This window comes from Vipera berus, assembly GCF_964194415.1.
Source record: "Vipera berus genome assembly, chromosome: 1".
NCBI lineage: Eukaryota > Metazoa > Chordata > Lepidosauria > Squamata > Viperidae > Vipera > Vipera berus.
Window position 1 is genome coordinate 344,193,289 of NC_138202.1, and position 27,593 is coordinate 344,220,881.

General features: G+C 41.7%; 1 protein-coding gene across 1 annotated transcript in view; it reads left to right on the top strand.

Annotated features, from left to right (window-relative positions):
- Positions 1-25,815, top strand: part of COL26A1 (collagen type XXVI alpha 1 chain) — a gene marked incomplete at both ends in the record, with an annotated part of 201,376 nt that extends 175,561 nt beyond the window's left edge. Inside the window, 7 exons of the mRNA XM_081312808.1 lie at positions 5,436-5,528; positions 14,489-14,550; positions 15,893-15,955; positions 19,460-19,504; positions 22,321-22,365; positions 24,826-24,910; positions 25,658-25,815. Of these exons, the coding sequence (XP_081168934.1) occupies positions 5,436-5,528; positions 14,489-14,550; positions 15,893-15,955; positions 19,460-19,504; positions 22,321-22,365; positions 24,826-24,910; positions 25,658-25,815 (551 nt within the window). The remainder of the gene's footprint in view (positions 1-5,435; positions 5,529-14,488; positions 14,551-15,892; positions 15,956-19,459; positions 19,505-22,320; positions 22,366-24,825; positions 24,911-25,657) is intronic.
- Positions 25,816-27,593: the final 1,778 nt, after the last annotated feature.

A 27,593-nucleotide genomic window follows, 5' to 3' on the forward strand; every position in this document is an offset into this window, starting at 1 on the left:
ATTTAATTTATTCTGACCTTTTTATTTTTATTTGAATATTGAAGGCAGCTGACATCAGAATACAGAAGTATTGAAAGACTAAGACCAATGTTGACATTGTTGATTCATGAAGACTGTTGCATTACCCAAATGGAAGTTCCAGATTTGATAGAACCCTAGGAAGCTAATAGTTGAGCCATCAAATCCAACCCCCTCCTTAGTGCTGGAATCCAAATTAAAACTTCCAGAGAGGTGTTCAGTGTCTCCCTGAACCCCGCTTCCCCCCCCACACACACAAATCTTTAAATATAACCTATCATTTCTCTGGGCAATTGGTTCTGGTTTCAAATTGCCCTTAGCGTTAGGAAGTTTCATATTTAACTAGAATCTATCTTCCTATAAATTAAATTCATTATTCTATGAACTGTATTTTGGAACAGTTTAGAGAAGAGATCTTCATCTCCTATGTTAGATCCTTTCAAGAATTCAAATGTATTTAATTTTTAGCTTTTGGTCCTGCTACTTGTGGATTTCTCACCAGATCTGCTTGGCCACTTCAGCTTCATGGCCTTTGGTCTGCAAAGTTAGTCCTTAGCTGTCATCTTCATCAATTTCCAGATTAGCTCTTCCCAAAGGGGTGAAACAAACTTTTGTGAAGCAGAATGCTTTACAGAACCTGTTGCAAAACTTTAAGCTGCAGCTCCAAATTACTAACAGCAGAGGGAAGCAGAACCTAGATAATGGTGAAAAACTACTGTTAGGGGTAAACTGCTGGTGACTATGATGATGTGCTTTGATGGTTATTTTGAAGTTAGTGTTGATTCTTAGCAACCACATAGATAGATTTTTTTTTTTGCACAATGTTCCTAACCTAGTCTTCTAGATCTTCCAGTGGGGCATTGTGCTGTTGGTCATCCTATTGTCTTCTTCCTTCCACCTTTCCCCCCATTATGGATTTCTCAAGGGAATAGATATTTGAAGTCGGATAATTTATTTTTTATTTTTATTTTTATTCCATTTATATCCCGCCCTTCTCTGAAGACTCAGGGCGGCTTACAAGCTTAGCAGTAGCCTTCATTCTATGTATATGCCTGCTTATTAGGGCTTTCACACACACCCCCAAGCGGCATTATTACAAAGTCAGCTTAATTGCCCCCAACAATCTGGGGGCAATATAATAGATACCTGAAGTCGGATAATTTGAGCCTGTCATTTGTGCCTCAAATGAGAATTCCAGATTCATTTGTTGGTTTTCTTGGCTGTCCGTGGTATTCTCAGGAATCTCCTCCAACGGTCCAAAAACATCAATATTTTTTCTATCTTCCTAACCCTGGGTCGATCAGAAGGTCGGCAGTTTGGCGGGTCGAATCCCGAGTGCCGCGTAACAGAGTGAGTGCCTGTTACTCGTCCCAGCTTCTGCCAACCTAGCAGTTCGAAAGCACGTAAAAATGCAAGTAGAAAAATAGGGACCACTACGGTGGGAAGGTAACAGTGTTCCGTGCGCCTTTGGCGTCTAGTCATGTCAGCCACATGACCATGGAGGCGTCCTCGGACAAGCGCTGGCTCTTTGGCTTTGAAACGGAGATGAGCATCGGCCCCGAGAGTCGGAAATGACTAGCACGCATGTGCGGGGGAACCTTTACCTTTAACCATGGGTCAACCTGTTTTTTCAGATATTTTCTTCATGAAGCTTTTTTTTGCTTTCTTTTTTCATCAGGAGTGCTCCAGGTGTATTGAGACCTAGCTCCCATCATTCTGAGCCATTGCTATGAAAAGTTTTTACTGTCAGGGAATTCCAAGGCATCCAGTATGAGAAGACCAGTCTAGCAAAAAGCACTTTTAAGCTATTTTGGGTTATGAAAGTGGGAAGCTTTTTGATGACAGCTGTAACTGGAAGGTACCAACCTCAAGTCAGTTCAAATGACATCACTTTACAGGATTTTATAGTTCTTTGGCTTAAATCACTGCTTCTTTGTGTTGTTGGGAGAAAAAAAGGGAAAATATTATTTTTAGTAACTCAAATAGTATAACTTGCTCTTTGGTTGGTTTCAATACTTGACAATATTCTTCCTTTTATTTGCACATGTTGATCTGTTCTACTCTACCTCATAATCATCAATAAATAAAATTTTGATATTGGTTTGTTCCCATTAGTATTGATACATTCCTCTTTTACTACTTAGGAGCAAGAAGAAACAGTTGGTTTTGCAGCGTCTGCAGTGCCACTAGATGGTGGTCAAGGATCATGATGGTGATGATCTCTTGGTGATGACAATAATAATGCTGCAGTATCCACTTTCACCTGATATAGCCAAATCTCGAAAAGTCTCTGTTCAGACATGAGATCTTGTAAGAGTTTGGCATTTTTAATTTTGAAAAATTAGAAGAAGCATGATACGGTGTGCTTTTTGAAGATGCTGTTGACTCCTGGTTTAAGGATTTCTTAGTAGTGTCCAGTTAGTGTTCCCAAAGGCGGGGAGAATTGTAGGAGTTGTAGGTCTAATACATCTGAAGGGACGCTAGATAAGATAAGATAAGATAAGATAACCTTTATTGTCATTTTTTACTGTGGGCACAATGGCAAACGTCAAAAATGAAATTTAGTTGCCCGCTCTCAAAGTGAGACACATACACGGCACACACCTAAAACATACTACATACAACATATGTATAGACCCACACCCCTACATATACATGAGAAATAAATATTAAATACTGTCCATCTTGAATATATAATGGAAGGAGGAAGCCTGAGAGTTCACAAGGTTAATGCTGTATGGAATGAAACTATGGCTGAATTTGGATGTTCTGCTATGGATACCACGAAGCCCCCTCCTCCCAGAAGGTAACAAGGAAAACAGGTTGTGAAGAGGATGTGTAGTGTCCCAGATAATCTTACGGACCCTGCTCAAGCAACGCTTCTGTGCTATGTCCTGGATGGGAGGGAGGGAACTGCCAATGATCTTTTCGGCCATCCTCACCATTCTCTGCACTGCCTTCCTGTCTGAAGCAGTGATGCTTACAAACCAGACTGTGATGCTGTATGACAGGATGCTCTTGATGGTCCCCCTGTAGAAGGTGGTCAGGACAGGGGAAGGAAGATGTGCTTTTCTCATGCGACGCAGAAAATGCAGGCGCTGCTGTGCCCATTTCACCAGTTTCTCACTGTTGAGCGACCAAGCCAGCCTGCTCGTTAGCTAAGTTGGGAAAGTTGAATTTGGGAATTGTTGGACTGCATATAGCCTGACCATCTCAGTAAACATCTCAAGGCCCAGACCTTTGTTTTACTTTGCACTTCAGGTCCTATAAATTCTTCTCCTGGATCCGTGAGCTGTGTCCCTGTTTCTCTTCACCTACCCATTTCATTATTTTATATTCTGCAGTTTTACTTTAGTCTCTGTCCAATGTTCTTTTTCCAACACTATTGAAGGTTTCATTCTGGAAAGGGGAGAGGAAGAAAGAACAATATTTTCTCCAAATGTTCATGGTTGCTTTTAAAAAGGAGAAATAAATAAGGGAAAACACCAAGGTAATGCTCTGTCCAATTCATTATCCTGTTCCCAGCATGTTCATTCAACCTTAGCTTCCTTACCAATATATTACAAATAAACCAGAAGGTCCAGGACAAGAGAGAGATATTCAGAAGAACAAGGGAGCATAGCAAATTCTTTTAGAATTTATTGGCTTCAACATACACATTACAGATAGTCCTCGACTTATAGCCATATAAGTGAGATTCAAGGTGCTGGTGATGACCTATAAAGTCCTAAATGGCATGGGTCCGGATTACTTACGGGAACACCTGCTGCCAGCATCAACTTCCCTTTGTCCAGTGCGCTCCCACAGAGAGGTCCTCCTCAGGGTGCCGTCGGTCAGAGAGTGTCGACTGGTGACCCCCCAGGGGGAGGGCGTTCTCTGTGGGCGCGCCAGACCTTTGGAACCATTTACCGGTTGAGCTCCGGATGGCTCCTGACCTTCGCTCCTTCCGCCGTGACCTAAAAACTTATTTATTTGAACAAGCCGGCCTGGTCTGAGGGGTTTGGGGTTTTTCAATATTAATTTTAATTATTTTTTACTGTAATTGGGCTTTAATATTTAATTCTATCTTAACTTTTGTACACTGTATTTTTATTGTATTTATTGCCCTGTACACCGCCCTGAGTCCTTTGGGAGAAGGGCGGTATAGAAATTAAATTATTATTATTATTATTATATTTGAACCCAGAATTACGGTTGTAAATTATGGCAGTCTTAAGTAGATTACAGATGCACCCAATTTTACAACTTTTTTTGCGACAGTCATTAAGTAAACTTAATGGTTGTTAAGCCAACCCATTTTCTCCAAATGGTTGTTTTTTGCCGGAAATAGGAAGTAAATGCTGGAAATCAGCAAAATCAGCTAAAAATTACAGTCATGTGACTGCGAGACTGCAAACAGCTGTAAATGCAAGTCAGTTGCCAACCAGCCAAAATACAACCCTGTGACTGCATGTGTGTGTGCAGCTATCAGAACTTTGAAAATGGGTTATAAATAATTCTGGGGAGGAATCTGTCATAACTTCAAACAGTTACTAAGTCATTAGCCCATACTGCCTGTATTAAAATAGAAATTGGAACACCCTCCAACAGTAAGGTTCTTTTTGTTCATTTTTTTTTAAATAGGCCCTTTTTACACTTTCATAAAATGCTGCATGAACAAGGGAAACCAGCAGTCTTAACATGATAGTACAAAATTGTAAGGCAGTTCAATATTATAGCAAAACATGGGAGTTGTGGAGTATATTACCTAGATACTGCATTAAAAAAAACTTTGGTACCATCACGTAGGATTGCAGGAAAATCATTGTTTTGAAATATTTTATTAATGGATACCAGCAGATCCATAACAAAGGATGGAGAAAAGCTGCAGATGGGTCAAAGGAACTGTTGCCTACCTGACTAATTTTGGAAATGAACATTGGGTGTTCTTTTTAAGCCAGAATTCAGAAAGAGCAGAATGAAGATGGGGTGAATTTGCAGGACAATGAACGAATGGAAAAATAGAAAAGATGCATGCTAGTAATTATTGCAGTATTGTTCAGACTTGTTTTTTGTTTCACCGGAGGGTAGGGCTAGAGGCAAGTAAAGGCAAATTACAGGGAACAGATTTTGGCTCAATGTTAGGAGATATTCTTACTCTAATGGTAAGAGATGATCAACAATGCAAATAACTGTCTGAAGAAGCACAGGGCTTCCTCTCCTTGGAGGGCAGACGGCAAACAGTCAGGATGCTATGGCTGCATCTTGTGCTGTACCATAAAACGTGGACCGAAAAGAAATGAAACTGAAGGACTGACTGTCCAACTCTGAAATTCTATTAGTCTTCAAGGGAAATCACCAGATGGCACAAAATACAGTAACATGCATTTAATTTAACAAGAGCAATGATGTCTCACCTCTTGTTCTTGCTAATGCAGATGGAGAGCCACAGTTAGCATCTACTGTCATTGACACTATATTGGCTGGTTTGCCAGGACCTCGTGGGGCACCAGGACCCATAGGGCTGCCAGGTAAGACAGATGGTTTGATAGAAACAGAGGAATAAAGTAACAACTGTGTTTGACACTCCAAGTACAATCACTTCTAGAACCTGTTTGCTTGACACACCTGATTTATTTATTTTTTAACATCCCACCCTCAATCTTCCCATCTGTGTTCCAGTTGGAAAAAATAAATGGGAAGCAAACAAAGTAGCAGCTTGAACAATCATCTTTATTTTCAAGAATGTTTCTGGGACTCAGCAAGACTGTATAAGTGCTCTTGCGTGATAAGAATATGACAGCTGCACCGTGGAGCTTTGTTTGGAGCACACTCACCAAAGAGGCAAAGTTAAGCAGAGAAAGGAAACATCCAACCTCGTAGAGAAGTGGGGGCTAGCGGGACTCTCACGTCTCCTTCTGGTGAATTAGTGAACTGCAACTAATTTTCTGCCCAATGGCAACTATAAAGCCTCCCCATCTCAGAAGCCACATGAGTTCCACCTGTGCTCTCAAAAATCCAGATATACCCCACAAAACTAGGGCTTCTGTTACAGATGGAGTAGTCGCATTTGTTTGGAGCAGTGTCTGCCAAGCTCAGCAACTTTAAGTGTTTGACTTCAATTCCCACCTCACCAACTTTAAGATGTGTGGCTGGGGGGATTCTGGGAGTTGGAGTCCACACATCTCAAAAATGCTAAGATTGACGAATTCCGGTTTGGAGAATCAAAGTGAATCAAAATTTTGGCTAAGAACTGTTCATACGATAAGCAGTGCTGTGCTCACCATTGTGGAGAGCCACTGAGATGAACTTGGAGAAACTATGCAGCAGCAGTTAAAAATAAAGCACATTTTAAGCCCAGGAACTGAAGAAAGGATTAGAAAAAAAAGCCTCAAACTGCCTCTGCCTTAACTATAAGAAGAAAGGATGGGAAAACACAGCTTTTTATGGTAGCATTTCAATAGCCTGTCTTGAGTTCCAGTTAAACTTGTGCAATTGGTTTTCTGACCTGGTCTACCTTAAAGGGTTGACAACTGTCACCGTCACCCAAAATATCAAAGATGAGACTATGAAGTGTTTTTATAAACTTTTCAGGTTTAATCAAGGAGAGAAGCAACCTAGAACTAAGGACAAACTTCCTGACAGTTAGAACAATTAACCAGTGGAACAACCTGCCTCCACAAGCTGTGAATGCTCCAACACTGGAGGTTTTTAAGAAGAGACTGGACAGCCATTTGTCCGAAATGGTATAGGGTTTCCTGCCTGAGCAGGGGGTTGGACTAGATGATCTTCAAGGTCCCTTCCAACTTTATTATTATTATTATTATTATTATTATTATTATTATTATTATTATTATTATTATTATTATTATTATTATTATTATTATTATTATTATTATTATTATTATTTCTGCCAGCTTTCCACAAACTAGGCAGTCACTTCCAAACATTTCAATCTTAGGATCCCTTTGTATTCCTAACAATGATTGAGGCCCCCAAAGAGCTTTGCTTTATGTGGGTTAAATATCTAACATTATTTACTGTATTAGCAATTAAAACATTTTGAGGTTGGTCCTATGAAAACCTAAAACCAGCTTTGCACAAGGAATAAATAATATCATATCCATGTTCACCAGTATGAACAGATGCTTACCTTGATGCTGACCAGGTTTTCTGTCCCTCCAGATTTTTTAAAAATGTTTTTTAAACTAACAGAATAAAATAGGAAGCTAGCTTGCAGCGAATTTCATCGATTGGCCTCTTTGGCATACAGGTAGTCCTCGACTTACAACCATTTGTTGTTATCTTCCAGGCCTGTTTCCAACAATCAAAATCAATGGGGGAAGCCAGATTCACTTAATAACTGCAGTAATTCACTTAACAACAAGGGGGGAAAAATCCTAAAATTGGACACTATTCATTTTACAAATACCTTACTTAGCAACTGAAATTCTGGTCACAATTGTGGTCATATATTGAGGACTGCCTGTGATGTTGTTGCCCCATAGGGAGGTAAGAGAACAGCCTACAGAATAGAGAAGCAGGTAAATGATTTGCTGTGACTGCTTGTATAGCAGAGCTATTTGTACTCCTGTGGCAGCAATTTTATGAGCTGTAAATGTACTACACAAAAATTCTCTCTCCCTGTTTTATAAGAAGGACAAATAAATTTCTCTTGCAATTTCCTTTGAGAAGTTGACGTGGGAGTGGGGGAGAAAAGAGGGCTTTCTTTTATCAGTTTGGAGGGATTCTTGTACAAAGCATATATACTTTAAGCCTGCCAGAGGCTTAAACAACCTATTTGGGGGTCTTAATTTAGTAAAAAAAAAAGACACAACAATAAAATGCCAAAGTAAAGTGCATTTTACTGCCAAATTTCAGTAGCATAATCTTTGAGGGGTGGATGCCTACAAAAATGGGTCTGCAGGAATGATAGGCAGCTGTGGGCTATGGATTACCCGTGATTTCTTAAAAGGTGTAATTCCAATCACGCCCATTTTGCTTTTTTATTCAACTACTGAAACTCTCACACCAACTCAAACCATAACAGTTGTGAACTGTCTCCGGCTACCCAAAAGATGCCCAACCCTAAACTGAAAAAGTGGGGAAAGGGGATCATATAGTTGCAGATGACAGCAACCTTTTCAGTCCAGTGAACAATCAGGAATTAAATCATGATAGTTAAAAAGCTCTTCCTTCCATTAGACTGGCCTCTACTTCTAACCATAATGTTTCTCTTTCTTTCTTTCTTTCTTTCTTTCCTTTTCTTTCTTTCTTTCTTTCTTTCTTTCTTTCTTTCTTTCTTTCTTTCTTTCTTTCTTTCTTTCTTTCTTTCTTTCTTTCTTTCTTCCTTCCTTCCTTCCTTCCTTCCTTCCTTCCTTCCTTCCTTTCTTTCTTCCTTCCTTCCTTCCTTCCTTCCTTCCTTCCTTCCTTCCTTCCTTCCTTCCTTCCTTCCTTTCTCTTTCTTTTTCTTTCCTTCTTTCTTTCCTCCCTCCCTCTCATCTTTCTTCCTCCCTCCCTCCTTTCTTTCTTTCTTTCTTTCTTTCTTTCTTTCTTTCTTTCTTTCTTCCTCCCTCCCTCCCTCCCTCCCTCCCTCCCTCCCTCCCTCCCTCCCTCCCTCCCTCCCTCCCTCCCTCCCTCCCTCCTTTCTTTCTTTCTTTCTTTCTTTCTTTCTTTCTTTCTTTCTTTCTTTCTTTCTTTCTTTCTTTCTTTCTTTCTTTCTTTCTTTCTTTCTTTCTTTCTTTCTTTCTTATCGTCTTAAGTGGTTGGTCCACAGTAGCGGCACTCAAAAGTGACCTTCCATCAGGATGACAAGACGTTCTTTCTCTTATTACTACATTCCTGCATTGAGCCTTCAGCTCATTTCATCGCAGACTTTGATATATGAGGGTTGCATTAATTATGAAGGCAGATTCAATTGCCCTGGTGAGTGTCTGGAGCTCTTGGGGGTTTCAACTGAAACAATTAAGGCTACGTTTGGAAGGAGCCCACACCAGTCCCTCCCTCTCCCCAAAGATTGGCAAGTGTAATTAATAGTCGGCGTCTGGAAGAAATTATATCACTCCCCCTCCCTTTTTCCCCCCAGGTAGGGTAAAGCCATTTGAAGGCAATCTCTTAACGATGCAGCATTAACAAGCAGATCAGTCCAAATAAGCCTTCTCCTTCTGCCAAGCAGTCAGCTGCTGCATGCCAGGAAGGACTCAACGCTTGTTAGGAAAGAGACGCCGGGAAGTTCTAGCCTGTCTGGAGTCACAAGAATTCTCCAGGGCAAAGATTTGGAAGCAGGATCCAAAATTATGCCTGGCAAGTTATATAGGTGGCGTCTGGATCTGTCACCAGTTCAAGGGAAGATCACCTGCTTTGCTTGCAGAAACACAAGGTTCAACTCTTGGCACTGCTTCCTAAAAGCAAGGAAGGAGTGTGGGCAATCTGAAACATTCAGATTTCAGCAGAAAATTGCAAAGAAATCACAAGTTTCCTGCTGCTTTCCAGCCATAAATCAAAACAAATTGGAGGTGTAAACTTTTGTTCAGGTTTAATACACCTCGCCTGTGTTGTTGTTGTTGTTAGTTGCGAAGTCGTGTCCGACCCATCGCGACCCTATGGACAATGTTCCTCCAGGCCTTCCTGTCCTCTACTATCTTCTGGAGTCCATTTAAGCTCACGCCTACTGCTTCAGTGACTCCATCCAGCCACCTCATTCTCTGTCGTCCCCTTCTTCTAGTGCCCTCAATCTTTCCCAGCATTAGGCTCTTCTCCAGTGAGTCCTTCCTTCTCATTAGGTGGCCAAAGTATTTGAGTTTTAGCTTCAGGATCTGGCCTTCTAAAGAGCAGTCAGGGTTGATCTCCTCTAGGACTGACCGGTTTGATCGCCTTGCAGTCCAAGGAACTCGCAGGAGTCTTCTCCAGCACCATAGTTCAAAGGCTTCAATTCTTTGGCGCTCAGCCTTTCTTATGGTCCAGCTTTCACTGCCATACATTGCAACTGGGAAGACCATAGCCTTGACTATACGCACTTTTGTTGACAGGGTGGTGTCTCTGCTTTTTAGTGTGCTGTCTAGATTTGCCATGGCTTTCCTCCCGAGGAGCAAGCGTCTTTTAATTTCTTGGCTACAGTCCCCATCTGCAGTGATCTTGGAGCCCAGGAAAATAAAATCTGTCACTACCTCCATTTCTTCCCCATCTATTTGCCAGGAATTGAGAGGGCCAGATGCCATGATCTTGGTTTTCTTAATGTTTAGTTTCAACCCAAGTTTTGCACTCTCCTTCTTCACCCGCAACAAGAGGCTCTTTAGTTCTTCTTCACTTTCTGCCATTAGAGTGGTATCATCTGCATATCTTAGGTTGTTGATGTTTCTTCCGGCAATCTTAATTCCAACTTTTGATTCATCTAGCCCTGCCTTTCTCATGATGTGCTCTGCATATAAGTTAAACAGGCAAGGCGACAGTATACAGCCTTGCCGGACTCCTTTCCCAATTTTGAACCAATCAGTGGTTCCGTGTCCAGTTCTCACTGTTGCTTCTTGGCCCGCATATAGATTTCTCAAGAGACAAATAAGATGGTCTGGTATGCCCATCTCTTTAAGAACTTGCCACAGTTTGTTATGATCCACACAATCAAAGGCTTTAGCATAGTCAATGAAGCAGAAGTAGATGTTTTTCTGGAACTCTCTAGCTTTCTCCATGATCCAGCGTAAGTTAGCAATTTGATCTCTAGTTCCTCTGCCTCTTCGAAATCCTGCCTGTACTTCTGGTAGTTCTCGATCCACATACTGCTGGAGTCTAGCTTGTAGGATTTTAAGCATAACTTTACTAGCATGAGAAATGAGTGCAATGGTGCGATAGTTTGAACATTCTTTGGCACTGCCTTTCTTTGGAATTGGAATGTAAACTGATCTTTTCCAATCCTGTGGCCACTGTTGAGTTTTCCAAATTTGCTGGCAAATTGAGTGTAGCACTTTTACTGCATCGTCTTTTAAGATTTTGAATAGCTCAGCTGGAATACTGTCACCTCCACTAGCTTTGTTGTTGCTCAGCTTTTCTAAGGCCCACTTCACTTCACATTCTAGGATGTCTGGCTCGAGGTCAGTGACCACCTCATTGTGATTATCAGGGACGTTAAGCTCATTCTTGTATAGTTCTTCTGTGTAATTTTGCCACCTCTTCTTAATCTCTTCTGCCTCTGTTAGGTCCCTGCCATTTTGGTCCTTTATCATGCCCATTTTTGCATGAAACGTTCCTTTCATCTCTCCAATTTTCTTGAAAAGATCTCTGGTCCTCCCTATTCTATTGTTTTCTTCTATTTCTTTGCATTGTTCATTTAAGAAGGCATTCTTATCTCTTCTAGCTAGTCTTTGGAATTCTGCATTTAATTGGGCATATCTTTCTTTTTCTCCCTTGCCTTTCGCTTCCCTCCTTTCCTCAGCTATTTGCAAAGCTTCCTCAGACAGCCATTTTGCTTTCTTGCATTTCTTTTTCTTTGGGATGGTTTTGGTTGCTACCTGTTGTACAATGTTGCGAACCTCTGTCCATAGTTCTTCAGGCACTCTGTCTATCAGATCCAATTCCTTAAATCTATTTGTCACCTCAACTGTATATTCAACAGGGATATGATTTAATTCATACCTGACTGGCCTAGCGCTTTTCCCTACTTTCTTTAATTTAAGCCTAAACTTTGCAACAAGAAGCTCATGGTCTGAGCCACAGTCAGCTCCTGGTCTTGTTTTTACTGACTGTATAGAGTTTCTCCATCTTTGGCTACAGAGCATATAGTCAATCTGATTTCTGTGTTGACCGTCTGGTGATGTCCATGTGTAAAGCCGTCTCTTGGGTTGTTGGAAAAGAGTGTTTGCTATGACCATCGTATTCTCTTGACAAAATTCTATCAGCCTGTGCCCTGCTTCATTTTGTACTCCAAGGCCAAACTTGCCTGTTATTCCGCTTATCTTTTGGCTTCCTACTTTAGCATTCCAATCCCCCATGATGATAAGGACATCATTTTTGGGTGTTAGTTCTATAAGGTGCTGTAGGGCTTCATAGAACCGGTCAATTTCATCCTCTTCAGCACTGGTGGTTGGGGCATAGACTTGGACTACTGTGATATTGAATGGTTTGCCTTGGATTCGAACTGAGATCATTCTGTCATTTTGAGGATTGTATCCCAGTATTGCTTTTCCTATTTTTTTATTGACTATGAAGGCTACTCCATTTCTTCTGAGGGATTCTTGCCCGCAGTAGTATACCTGATGGTCATCTGAATTAAATTCACCCATTCCTGTCCATTTTAGTTCGCTGATACCTAAGATGTCAATGTTTAGTCTTGTCATCTCTTGTTTGACCACGTCCAGCTTTCCTTGATTCATGGATCTTACATTCCAGGTTCCTATGGAGAAAAAATCTTTACAGCATCGGACTTTCCTTTCACCACCAGACATATCCACAGCTGAGCGTCCTTTCGGCTTTGGCCCAGTCGCTTCATTCTTTCTGGCGCTACTAGTACTAGCCCTCTGCTCTTCCCCAGTAGCATATTGGACGCCTTCCGACCTGAGGGGCTCATCTTCCAGCGTCATATCATTTTGCCTTTTAGTACTGTCCATAGGGTTTTCATGGCAAAGATACTGGAGTGGTTTGCCATTTCCTTCTCCAGTGGATCACGTTTTGTCAGAACTCTCTGCTATGACCTTTCCGTCTTGGGTGGCCCTGCACGGCATAGCTCATAGCTTCATTGAATTACGCAAGCCCCTTCGCCACGACAAGGCAGTAATCCATGAAGGGGCTCGCCTGTGTAAAATACCTTTAAATGTGCCAGTAAATCTCCCTAACCCTAACTAATTCAGAGGTCCTTACTGTATCACCATTTTTTAAAATTCAGGCTGTTTTATTTTTCAAAAATTATAAAGTAAAATGAATCTGGCTGTTCTATTACTTCTTGCCAAAACTTGTTCCAGAATTGCAGAAATAAATTGATTTTTCAAGTTGGTTTATTTTTTGCAAATGAATGGAATTAAAAGCTTGAGAGTTGGTTATCCATCATTTAAATTTCTCCAGTCTCACACATCAGCCATTAATGGGTATTCTAGAGCAGGGGTCCCCAACCTGTGGGCTGTGGCTCACTAGTGGGCTGTGAGGGGTTTGTAACCGGGTGGCGGAAACGGCCGGCGTGCACATGCACGCACATCCCCACTTGCATGAGCAGAGGGCAAGTGTGCAAGTGTGGCCTATTTAAGTGAGTGTCAGGTGCATGTGCACACTGCTTGTGTAAATTTAGCTGCACACGTGTGATTGCTGGCCTGATGTGCAGAACCATCCCCTCTTTCCCCCTCCCCCTGGCAGTTTGAAAAGCTAGAAACATTGGGGAACTCTGTTCTGGAGTGTTGTGTGAAATTGCCAAACTCCACTATATCTTTAAATGTGAAATACCATTGTATGGTATGTCTGTATTGTTACAAGCTTCCAATCATTGCATGCTAGGCTCTAAATCCTATTTGCTCTCAACTGCTCAAATGATATGGAATGCCAAATGTTATTAAAAATAAAAAGTGAGAAATAGGATTGGAATATTAACCTGAAGTTCTGACCATCAAAGGTGAATCCAGTTCCTTGATGGGTAGGATCAGCCTATCAAAGTAAGCCTTTTTCTACCCTTGTCCTAGCCACGAAGAAGCAGCAACTCTGTTTGGGTGCCCATCATTTGGATTTCTCCAGTCCTGCACATCAGCCATAATGGATATTCCAGAGTGGTGTGTGAAATTTAAAGCTTATAATGAACTTGTGTTGGAAGCTGAAAGAAAGCACCAACAATGCCAAAACACATCCTTATAATAGAAAGCTAGCATGTCAAGATCATTGTCTATCCTTCTCCCTATGCTTTTTTTTGGTGAGATGCAGGGCTTTTTTGTCATAGAACGCCCAGAACGGAGTTCCAGTACCTTTTTTGGATGGAACCTTGTAGGGTAGGCAAGGCGGGTTGTATGATGTGTGTGAGTTCCGGCACTTTTTTTTTTTTTTTTACAAAAAAGGCACTGGTGAGATCCAAAGACCACTTTTTTGGGATCCTCCACATTTCTCCTCCAACAAAAAAGAACAGATAGATGAATCCTAGATGATGATCTAGAGCAGGTGTGTCAAACTGCCGGCCTGCAGGCCAGATGCATCATCCGGAAGCTGCGCCCACCCCATTGCCAGCAATGGCAAAACCATCCCGATATATTGCGCCACGTCACGTGACGTCGCGAGTTTGACATGTCTGATCTAGAGTTTTCCTCAGCATGATGCCTCCAGATATATTAAACAAAAGAGGTTAATTAAATCATTTAAGCTCATGGCAGCTGGGAATGACAGAATTTGTAATCCAACATATCAGGATATCATTGGCTTGACGAAAGTCTGGAATCTTGCAACTTTTAATTCAGCATTGCTATTTGTATCAGAATACACATGTGCATTAAGTAATATGCAAATACTTAAAATACATTAACATGTTTTTCACCAGGCCCACCTGGATCTTCAGGCCCCAAGGGAGCCCCAGGGCCAATGGGAGCACCTGGAGTACAGGTAGGCAAACCTTTTTCACACACTTGTTGAGCCTTTTCAGGTCAAATTAAAGTGATTTTTTTTACTAAGCTTTAAAAACATTACTGTTAACATTTCCTTTTGGAAAAGAGGTACGGTCGTAATAGTTTGATCTCCCTGATTCTGCCTTTCTGTACCAGACACATGATATAGTTTAACCTTTCAAATGATGTACAACCCATATAGTTATAGGTATTACTCAACGTACGACCACAACTGAGTCCGTTGCAGCCAACCTTTTCAAAAGAGCACCAGCCAATGCACAGAGGCCACCTGGGGCCATTCTGGAGGTCTGCCTCATTAGGGCAATCTCAGAAGAGCCTAATTTTCCAGGCTGACTGATTTGGAAAATCACGTCCTTTTGAGTGATTGTGAGAATTGCAGCTGCTTCTGGCAGCAGCTGGAATGGCACAAGGGGGCCTCTGTAGTAGGAAGGCCACACATTGCATTGACTTTCTCTTTTGGAAAGGCGACCTTCAGGAGAGGGTCAGTAGAGCAAGATGTGCTGGGACAGAGAGGAGGCCCAAGGCCTCTGAGGCCCTTTGAAGTGGAATGTGGGGGAAAGACTGCCTGGTGGGGGCAGTTGCAATGTTCCTGCGGTCAGTCATAAGAGCGGGTGGATTGGTAAGTGCATGGATTTTCATCATGTGATTAGAGGAGTGCTGCAATAGCTGCAACTTTGAGTACAGGTCATTTGTCCCTTCACTCAGCACCATTGTAATTTCAGTCACTGAACGAATGGTGGTAAGTTGAGGAGTACCTGTACTTTTTCTGCAATGCTGAAGGATTGCTAGTTATTGACATAAAGCTAGGCTAGAAAAAAACACCCCATGTTGTGTAAAGTCAGCATTTGTAACAAAAATGCCATAAATATTAATAATAACAATAACAACAACAATAATAATAAATAGGGGCAATGGTGTTTGCAGGTCATGGTAAAACCAGGCAAGATAAATGTGTGATCTATCTGTTTTGAAAAAGGCAATATTTTCTACCTATGAAAGGATCCAGCACTCTGTATTAATACGGAAGAGATTCTGTGATATTACAATAATATCTTGTATTGTTTATGTTATAGTAGTGAATTCATTGGTAAACCACTGACTATTGATAAAACATAAGACATAATTATTGCTGAAGGAGCCGTCAGAGAATACAGCTTTTCATAAGCAATATAACTTTTCTCAGTTTGGGCTGTTTTAAGATGTGTGGACTTCAATTCCCAGAATTCATTCAGGCTGGGGAATCCTGGGAGTTGAAGTCCACACATCTTAAAACAGCCCAGGATGACAAACACGGTTCTAATGTCTTTGCTTTCTATCAGGGCACTCCTGGTTCTCCTGGACAGCCTGGGCTGAAAGGCCCAAAAGGTGATCGAGGCGAAAGGGTAAGCCAATTTTTAGATTTGTGCCATTTTACAGATCACTGGTGTGGTTCAGCAAATCCCTTTTATACATTAAAAATATGCACTATGAACTTTGGGGCAATGTTTGAGTCAATGGACACAGTTCGAATTTTGGAAGCATGTTTTTGGTATGCTCCCATAATGGCTGTTTGGCTTGCTTGCTCACTTAAGAATTCTTTCATCTACACCAGTGTTTCTCAGTTGACAACTTTAAGATGGCTGGCTGAGGAATTCTGGGAGTTGAAGGCCACACATCTGAAAGTTGCTAAAGTTGAGAAACGTTGTTCTGCCCCTTGTTCTAAATGCTCTATACTATCCCAATTGACCTGTTAAAAGATCTGGGCAGCTAGATTTGCTCCTGAATGAATCACAAGACTGTAATTCTTCTTTGTTTCCATTTCCTAAAAATTCATGTGGGGCTCACATGAAGCCCAGAAACATTTATAGAAATAAGGATTAAATTGGAGGCTATTGTTGATCTTACAAAGAGGCAGCTTTCCATTTTTTTTAATTAGTGAGGAGGAAGTCTTGCTGGCATCAAAGATGTTTCCTGTAGCAACCTTCATGTTACATGATGCAATTGTGATATTGGACTGACTAACTCCACATAGTGCTGGCATACATCACAAGGTGGTGTATTGCTTGCTCTTTGGTAACTATACAATGTCAACGTCTCAGCTCATTCTCATCATTATTATTATTGCTAAGCACATTGGTCTGTGCTTATATTGTAAGCCGCCCTGAGTCTTCGGAGAAGGGCGGGATATAAATGGGATTAAAATAAAAATAAATAAAATAAAATCTGTAGTGCATGGGGAAACTATCATTCATGACATAAGGAGCTCTGATACTCCTGCCTGCAGGTAGTCCTCGAGTTACAACCATAATGGAGCCTTCCCATCACCACCATAAGACATGACAGGCATAAATTGGGTCAGCCATGTGATTTTACAATCTTTTTTGCAATGGTTGTTAAGTGAACCCATAGCAGTAGCAATAGAATTTTAGGCTTATATACCACTCCATAGCACTTTACAGCACTCTCTGAGCGGTTTACAATGTAAAAAGCATTATTCGCATATTCCCCCCCCCCCAAACAATCTGGGTCCTCATTTTACTGACCTCGGAAGGATGGAAGGCTGAGTCAACCTTGAGCCCCGTTAGGATCAAACTCCAGGCTGTGGACAGAGTTGCCTGCAATGTTGCACTTTAACCACTGCACCAACAGGGCAAACTCATGGCTTGCTGTGAGCTGGTTTTGCTGAAAACTGAAAGTAAGTGCTGGTTTTTGGTCAAACCATCATAAAATGTGGTTACGTGAACATGGGATGCTGCAAATAGCAGTAAATGTAACCTGGTTGCCAAGCGCCCAAAGTGTGGTCATGTGACTGTGTGGGGATTGACCGTTGAAACTTTGCAACCAGGTTGTAAGCCCCTCCCCCATGTCTGTCTGTCAGAACTTTGAATGGTTACTAAGCAATCGATTGTAAGTCAAGGACTATCTGTATTCAACAGCTAAAATGAAATCTTTAAAAGATTATTAAATACTGAGGCAAAGCATCAATCCAGATTCAGAGGGGAGGAGGTGATCAGGCATAAACTGTCCACACTGTACTTGTTGGCACCATATTAAATCAAACACATCTTCACTGGTGCAGCAAAAGCCCAGAAAAGAGTACAGTTCTATAAGGACTTACCAACTGGTATGAGGCAATTACCTTCAGGCATACCAAATCATCTCTTTGAGTCTGGATTATAGCACAGACTTACACAACACAGTGGCATATTTACTGTCAGATATTATTTGGTCCTACAATATATTTAATGACAGATATAGTTTGGTATACCTGAGATTATTATGATATCAAGAGAAGGGTCGTAGATGAAAAAATGCACTTCAGGCAAATTCATATGGGAAAAAGCTGTTCTTCAAAGCAGGTGGGCCCTTAAACTATTCTCTCTTTCTCTTTCACTGTTCTATACTGCAGTTCGGTAGATCTCTGCTGATTGACCCAAAAGGGAGTAGCTTCAGAACTTCCATAAACTCTTGTCCTGAAGGTGCTTTTTCAGGAGGCAACTGGACTTTCTTGTTTTTCTTTGAAGACATTTCGCTTCTCACCCAAGAAGCTTCTTCAGCTCTGACCAGATGGTGGGAAATGGAAGGATTTATATTCCTTGCAGACAGCTGGTCATTTGCCTTCTTTTAGAGCAGGGGTGTCAAACTGCCGGCCCACGGGCCGGATGTGTCATGTGGAAGCCGTGCCCACCCCATTGCCGACAATGGCAAAACCGTCCCGATAAGTTGCGCATCATCACGTGACGTCCCAAGTTTGACATGTCTGTTTTAGAGAGTCGTTGGGGCTATTTGGAGGTTTTCTGTGTCCTCAGGGTCACCTGAGTAGTGCAAATGGGTGTGGAGCCTTCTGAATGCAGGATGTTTTCTGCCCTGTTCCTGTAGTCTACAATGTTTTCTGGAAATCTGTTCATTTTCTGAAAAAGCATCTTTGGGACAACGATGACCTGGATGGCTGAGGATCTTCATAGACATCCATAAGATCTTGTTAAAGGCAACCAGGTGGATGCTCAAAAGAAGATTCTGAACAGAAGAAATTCTGTTTTTCTTCCATTGGTCAATGTGGGGAAACAGCCAATGCCACTGGAATGTATTGAACCCCATACATTTCAGAACAAAATACAATGTACGTTAAGACCAATGTACATTAGGCCCAAGAACCAATTATTATACATTCTTCTACACCAATTTTAGTGGTTAAGGTGCTGGATTGGAAACCAGGAGAGCATGAGTTCTAGTTCTCCTTTAACCATGAAAGCAAGCTGGGTGATTTTGGGCCAGTCACTGTCTCTCAGCCCAATCTACTTCACAGGGTTTTTATGGGGAAAATAGAAGGCAATAATGTTATGTCTGCCATCTTGAATTTTATATAAAACTATGTTAATATGCTGAGATAAAAATCTAATAAAAATAATATTTTTCCAAGGGTCACCAGGAATTGTCTATAGTTCCCTTAGTGTTGGAACTGCATTGCCTCTTCAGAACTTGAAATCAACTTTGCTGGCATTTTAAAAAGCCTTATAAACACATGTTTTGAGCAGACGTTTAATTTTTGTTGGATTTTAATGTTTACTGTTTGAAGTTTTTATTGAAAACCACCTTGAGGTTGGTAACTCATTAGTATGGTACTATTAAAAAAATAGTAAGAACAATAATACAAATAAGCAAAAGGATCTCAGGTTTTGTTCCCAAAGCCTTAGTTATTTCTTTTTCTAAAAGGTATCTCATTGTATCAAAACACTACATTTACTCAGTTTTATTTAATGTTGGTCAAAAGATTTTTGATTCTACATTCTGATGCTCATCTATCCCTCTGATCTATCCCCTTCTCATATAAACAGACAAACATGGAATTGCTTTAGCTACTAACCTAGCAGCTGGACTTTCCCATTAATTGATTTTACTTCTGACAGGGGCCAGCGGGGCAGACTGGTGAAAGAGGCATTAAGGGTTTTCCTGTAAGTGATTTATTTATGTGTGTCCATGTATGTTTGTGGGTTAATTTCACCCAAGGAATAAAGGTTGAGCTTCCACAGCACCCCCAGCTGAGACACCATAACCAGTCTTCCAATAAGCCAGGAGTCTCCAAACTTAGCAATTTTAAGACTTCTGGATGTCAATTTCTAGAATGCTGGCTGGGGAATTCTGGGAGTTGAAGTCCACGAGTCTTAAAGTTGCCAAGTTTGGAGACCCCTGCAATAAGCTCCAGGGGATCAAATAGGAACTGGGCCACACAGCAAGGAGAACATAAGAACATAAGCAGGATCTTTCATTTGTCACACTATCAGAAACAGGTTAGCCACCTCCATAGCATGACCTTTGGTCACAACCAAATTGTCCCAGGCACTCTTTGCTATCCCACTTCATAAACTTGAGGTGAGTCCTGACACATCTCTCTCCAGCCAAGTCTTGGTAACAGATGACAAGTCATAAACATACAAATTATTATTCTACATAGAACTGGCAACATCTTGATGCTGGGGAAACCCCCAATATGGTCACTTAGGCACTAGGGTGAGGATGCTGAGCTAGAAGAGAGATGAGTATCAAACTGCCTATTACTCTTCTCTAATAGTCAGCCCAGCTCTTATCTCCAACCCATTACCTCTTCTAACATTCACCCTTCATACTGCCTCCTCTTAGCTCTTCCTTGTTTCCCCTCCCAGGTGCAGGAGTCCCAAAAGCCACACCTCCAGCTCACATTCATTCCTATTCCATTCACACATTTTTCCATTCCCACTCTCTATCACTCTAATGAGTATCTGACCTAGCCACTCTGCCATTCCCTTGGTATCAATCCACTTCTGCTCCCACCAACTCATCTCTTCACTCTCATTCCACCCATTTTTAAAAATTTCCTGTGACTTTATTCCCCCACTGCCCATACTAACTGGGGCACCAGGAGTCCTAGCCACCCCTTAGGTTCTCCCAGGTTAGGTAGTCTAACCTCTTTCCTATCCCATTTAGGCCAGCATCTTTTTGATGTTAATTGATTACGCACAGATTGTTTAGCACTCCTTCCTCTGTGGCTCCGTTCAGTCTCATCCCCATCATCGTCATTATCAAGACCCTCTTAAAGGACCAATAGCAATCGCCCAAGGTCTCCTATTTAGACTCTGTGGCTTGCATTCAATGACTGGTTGCAGCTTCAGGCCAATGCTCTAGTCTTGGCCTCCAAAATGGCCTCCTCCCTGGAGCACTGATTTAGATCCCCATCACTCTCTCACCACCCACTGACCACTTGTTGGGGTTCCCTATTGTCCATCATTCACTTTCTGGATCACCTGATAGTCTTCATTGCCCCACATTGTTTCTCGCAGCACTAGGTTTCATTCTGTAATCCTCTGGTTTTCTTTATGTCACCTCTCTCTTCTTCCACTCATATTATTTTGTTTGCAACGTCTCTTATCTACTTTTCTTACACTCTGTCCCCTCTGTCTCCTCCTTTTCCTTTACTGCTGACTTCTTCATTCCAAATGAGTCCACGTCAATCTTCATCTCGGTTTCCTGTATGATTTGTTCTCAGCTCTCTCTGTTGCTTTCCAATTATGGTTCTATCACAATATCCAATATTGCTACACTGGCTGGGCCTCTTATATTGCCTTCTTCTCCTGGGATGGGTAGGGGGAGGGAGGAAATGGGTCACTCTCACCAATCAGCAACCCCTCACAGCCTCTAGCCCTGCCCATTCATGGGCATGATTTTCCTGACTGCCATGAACTTGACAGTTGGCCAGATCTGTTCCTTTGTCCAGCTCCTCTCCGGACTTATGCCACCGCTACTGAAACTTTGAAACTGGGTCATAAGTATCTTTTGAGGGGGGTCTGTTGTAACTTCAGACAGTTGCTAAACCAGTCATAAGTAGAGGACTACTTGTAATCAATGCTAATTTGATGGCACGAAAATGAAAAAAAAGAATTCTATTTATACCTATGTTTCCTCCCATTACTTTACTCAGACTTATTAGTGGCTGGAATTTTGGGATTTCTAGCTTAAGTAGATCCAGAAGACGTTAGATTAGAGAAACAACATAGAAAAACTATGTAAAAATGGATTCTTCCATTTTTTTGTATAACCTCTCCCAGTATATTATCTTTCTGTCTTTTTCTTCTGTCATGGGTAAAATCTTTTTCTGTCCTTTGCATTCAGAGTTTTTTCCAAGGACAGTCATCAGAGCCAAGTTTCTTCTGGAACATCCTGTTACTCAAGCCTGCCCTCTGTTTCTAATCCAATGTTTTTGTTTGTGAAGAGCTCCTTCTTGGGTGGGCCAGGAGATAATTTTAAAGTACGCCATTAATGGATAGTGTATTTCAGGAAGAGATCAAAGCTGATGCATATTGTTAATGGAATTCAGATCCCACACTTGCCCCTGGAGTGCTGTTTCAATAGGCACAGGTGTACCATTGCTGAAGCAGATGACCACAACCACTGCTGGCTCCTAAATATTATTGGCAAGCCTCATTATGGTTTGCTTGGTTTCATGAATCTACCCATTAAGTTTGTAACCCCTATCTTATTCAACAACCAATAGCATTAACTAAGCTAGTTAAGGGTTTTCTTGGAGAAGACAGAGTAGCTTTCTCCAGCCAATGTTGGAGGAACAGCTGATGAGAATTGAGAGTCGAAGTCCAGCACTTCAGGAGGAGACAACATTGGGGAATGTAGAAGGAGACTTAAGAGCTTGAATCATAGCATTCCTTTGGTTCTATCCCTCTTTACTACTGGAAAGACACCGTTGTCAGTTTGATATCAATTTCTTTCTGGTTTTTTTTAGGGTGAACCTGGTAAGAAAGGTGAAGAAGGAGACCGAGGTGCTGATGTAAGGATGCAACCAGCTTTTCTGAATCGTGTCAACCATCTCTCCTTGTGCTGCTATGTAAATTTATCTAGCACTGAATTCAAAAGGCCATCTCGGGTTCAGAAGCCTATTCTTGGAGTTCATAAAAGGGCCAGCATTTTTAGCCAAACTTCTCGGAAAGTAGGAGAGATTCTTTAATATTTTGTGTCCTGGAGGGCTTTCCTTGACAAGTGGTAAAGCAATACATGCTTTTTGTAACAAACTAAAACTGACCACCACTTGGGGTAAACAAGGTGACAAAAAGAGAGACCACCTGAGACTTGATAGCATTTGATGTAGCAGATTCACTTCCTAAAAACTCTCCTTCGCAATCATTACAAACTCAAAGCTTCCCAGTTAATTCAGATTCAGTCAATTCCCTGATTGTATAGTTGGTCATTCGGGGAAGGGCAGAACTAAATATAAATCTGAGCAAGTGATAACTCAGTGTACACCATTTTCTCTGAATTAGGTTTTGGCTTGGTTGCTTGCATCTGTTTTCAAGTCACCTCCAGACACTAATTCAGAGGTTCCTGTCTCTGTGGAAGAAATAACTGGACATAGGAGATGGGGGAGGGAAAGAGAATAGGTGCCTTCTGCATATTAGTTGCAATTCAATTTTGATCCTCCAGTTGATCTTCTGTGCCTTAATTCAGGTAAAGTTTCAAAAGCTGGTCAAACAGAATGGAAATTTGCAGGAGTTTAGAAGGTGTGGAGTACAAGAAAAATCTTCAAACACCACTATATGAGATCAGGGTCTGGTCCTTAAATGTGAAATGCCATTGTATGATATCTCCATGTTGTTATCGGAGCTTCCAGTCATTGTGTGTCAGGCTCTAAATCCTATTTGCTCCCAGTTGCTCAGATCCTAACAAGATGAGATGAAATGCCAAATGTTATTAAATGTAAATATCAAGTGAGAAATAGGATTGGAATATTAACCTGAAGTTCTGACCATCAAAGGTGAATCCAGTTCCTTGATGGGTAGGAACAGCCTATCAAAGTAAGCCTTTTTCTATCCTTGCCTAGCCACAAACAAGCAGCAACTCTGTTTGGTTGTCTATCGTTTAGATTTCTCCAGACCTGCATTTCAACCATTTTTTATTTTTTTTATTTTTATTTTAATCCCATTTATATCCCGCCCTTCTCCGAAGACTCAGGGCGGCTTACAATCTAAGCACAAATCAAATGTGCTTAGCAATAGCCTTCATTCTATGTATATGCCTGCTTATTAGGGCTTTTGCCCCCCCCCCAAGCGGCATTATTACAAAGTCAGCTTATTGCTCCCAACAATCTGGGTCCTCATTTTACCTACCTCGGAAGGATGGAAGGCTGAGTCAACCTTGAGCCTGGTGGGATGCGAACCTGCAATAATTGCAGGCAGCTGGTGTTACTTAAGGAGGCATTAGCCCACTGCTCCACCAAGGCTCCACCAAGCCATTAATGGATGTTCCAGAGAGTTCTGTGAAATTTAAAGCTTCTAATCAACCTGTGGTAAAAGCTGAGAGAAAGCCCCAAGAATGGCAAAATGCTCCTTGTAATAGAAAGATAGCATATCAAGATCATTATGCTGTTTTTTCAAATGCTGTGTATCTCTGTGTGTATGCACGCAAATGTGTGGGTACTGGTGAATCCACCCATATTGTAAACCAGAGGTCCCCAACCCCCAGCGTGCAGCTCACTATCAGCCCATGGCCTGTTCGGAACTGGGCAGGGAAGTGGCAGGCAAGTGTGTGCGTGCGTGCGGGCTCCACTTGCATGAACAGCAGGTGAGAATGCGTGCACACAGGTTCGCCCGTCACTCACATTGAATCATCCCCTCTCCCCTCGCTCTGCCTGTCCACAAAGCCAGAAAGGTTGGAGACTACTGTTGTAAATTAAAAACAGGTAGTTGTCACCTTATGTCTTATCACTTACCATTCAAAGGTATGACTGATCCAAAAAATGGGACTCCAAAGTTCTGATGGTTGGGCCTCTTCTGCAGTCACATGACCAAATTTCAGGTGCTCAGCAATACGGTTGTATTTAGAGTCGTTTGCAACATCCCTTGGTCACATGACCGCATTTTACGATAGTTTTACCAAAAACTAGCACTAGCTTCCAGGCTTTGGCAAAATCACACCCATAGCAAACCATTGGCTTGCTTGATGAACACAGAGTACACTTAGTGACTGCTGCAGAAGAAGGTCATAAAATCGGGTCGGTCACCTGATTGACCCTGTTTTATGATCATTACAACATGTGACTATAATGGGCAGGCTCCATTACAGTCATAGGTCGAGGACTACCTGTATCAACCATTTTGAAACAATGCAGCCAGCCCTTAAGAGGTTAAATGAGTTACTGAAATACTTACAATTTGTTTTAAGAAAAGGAAAAGAGGAAATATAAGTTTAACACCATGCACAAATTTCTCTCCCTTACCTTTTCTCTCCTCTGTAGGGTGAAGGGGTCCAACAACTGCGGGAGGCCTTGAAGATTTTAGCAGAGAGAGTGCTAATTTTAGAACATATGATAGGGATTCATGGTGAGTGCCGGCAAACCTGGTTTTACTTGAAGGGACCTGTTTGCCTTATCTTAGAGGGGCAATGTTCACTACAGGTCCAGTTTAAAGACCCTCAGAAGGGAGAATTTATTATTGTCTGTTCAGAACTGCAACCCCTGGACATTTGATCATACAGGCATGCAGCTCAGCAACCCGCTTTTCTCTTTTTATGAGATGATGTGCGGCATTTTTGTCTAAATTTTAAAATGGATTTCTACATTTGTAACTTGGATATTGAAATTTTAAGCAAAACCATGCCATGTTTTGGGTGATGTTGTCTCATTTTTGGAAGGGCAAAAGTGGGCCCCTTACAGTTTGGCTAAGTGTGGCAATACAGTAAGAGCAGCCACATGTCCAGAACACTATCCATTTATGACATTTTAGGGTTCTCTTCTGCCTATTTTCCCCACAACAAATGACATCCCAGTGGGGCAAGGCGGGTTGGGAGAGAATGTCTGACCCAAAATCACTGGCTAGAACTCAAGAGGCCCCCAGTTTCTAGTGCAACACTTTGACTGCTACACGAAACCAGTTCATGATTAGTTTTGATAGCAGTTGATTACAGTATTTATAATTTACTGCCATTGATTTGTCTGCCTCTCAGGCAGCCAAAGCTTTCAGACATCCCTCTTTCCAGGGAGATGAGGGTCTTCCGTGGCCAGGGCATTTCCCGCTGCCCCCTCCCTGTCTTTTAAACAACACACCCGTCCCGGTTTCCTTTGTTTTCAGATTCTTTGTCTTCCGTTGAACCAGGCTCAGGACAAGATGTGATCCTGGGCGCCCCGCTCCGAGCAAACCCCAAAAACAAGCGACACCATTCGAACCAGATCCTTTCTTCACTTCTGGATGACAGCAAACCCAGGGCGAAAAGTGACCGGAGACAATAACACTTTAGTAAGGTCCCTTATGGTCCTCTCCCTTTCAGTTGTGCAAGGCAGTGCAAATATGTGCAGACGTGTTGCCAAAAGATCCTCTCTCTTACTGGTCATCCTACTCAGCAATCGCTTTGGTACCACCTTGGCTGTGAACAGTGTTTTTCAAAGGGTAATAATTATTTGTTGGGAATTTGAGAAAGTTCTAATTCACTCACTTTCTACTGGCAAAAAAATATCAGAAGGAATTTGGCGACACCTTTTCTAACTAACAAAATTTACCAAAAAGCATAAGGTTGTGTGAAGTTGTGATTTTGTTTTTGTTTTTGGAGATTCAGGTCATAGTTATCTCAAATATGCTTTTTCATGAGGCAATTGGACTTTTTTTTTTCTTTGAAGACATTTCACTTCTCATCCAAGAAGCTTCTTCAACTCTACTGGTGGTGGGAAATGAAAGGATTTCAGTCTGCAAGGAATATAAATCGTTTCATTCCCCACCATCCTGACAGAGCTGAAGAAGCTTCTTGGATGAGAAACGAAACGTCTTCAAAGATAAAACAAGAAACTCCAGTGGCCTCATGAAAAAACCTCTTTGGGATTTTTGCTGCATGCCTTTTTCCCTACAATGTCCATTTTTTACTCTGTGTGTTAGCACAAGAGAAAAACTTGCTTGGAGAATGGATTTCATTGTGAAATTCAATTTGTTTAATCTGTAAACTAGATTAACCCTCAGTGGGAAGGTGGTACTTTTATTTATTATATATCTAAACAATACATCCCCTTCATGGATTACTGCCTTGTCGTGGCGAAGGGGCTTGCGTAATTCAATGAAGCTATGAGCTATGCCGTGCAGGGCCACCCAAGACGGACAGGTCATAGCAGAGAGTTCTGACAAAACGTGATCCACTGGAGAAGGAAATGGCAAACCACTCCAGTATCTTTGCCATGAAAACCCTATGGACAGTACCAAAAGGCAAAACGATATGACGCTGGAAGATGAGCCCCTCAGGTCAGAAGGCGTCCAATATGCTACTGGGGAAGAGCAGAGGGCTAGTACTAGTAGCGCCAGAAAGAATGAAGCGACTGGGCCAAAGCCAAAAGGACGCTCAGCTGTGGATATGTCTGGTGGTGAAAGGAAAGTCCGATGCTGTAAAGATTTTTTCTCCATAGGAACCTGGAATGTAAGATCCATAAATCAAGGAAAACTGGACGTGGTCAAACAAGAGATGACAAGACTGAACATTGACATCTTAGGTATCAGCGAACTAAAATGGACAGGAATGGGTGAATTTAATTCAGATGACCATCAGGTATACTACTGTGGGCAAGAATCCTTCAGAAGAAATGGAGTAGCCTTCATAGTCAATAAAAGAGTAGGAAAAGCAATACTGGGATACAATCCTCAAAATGACAGAATGATCTCAGTTCGAATCCAAGGCAAACCATTCAATATCACAGTAGTCCAGGTCTATGCCCCAACCACCAGTGCTGAAGAGGATGAAATTGACCAGTTCTATGAAGCACTACAGCACCTTATAGAACTAACACCAAAAAATGATGTTCTTATCATCATGGGGGATTGGAATGCTAAAGTAGGAAGCCAAAAGATAACTGGAATAACAGGCAAGTTTGGCCTTGGAGTGCAAAATGAAGCAGGGCACAGGCTGATAGAATTCTGTCAAGAGAATACAATGGTCATAGCAAACACTCTTTTCCAACAACCCAAGAGACGGCTCTACACATGGACATCACCAGATGGTCAACACAGAAATCAGATTGACTATATGCTCTGC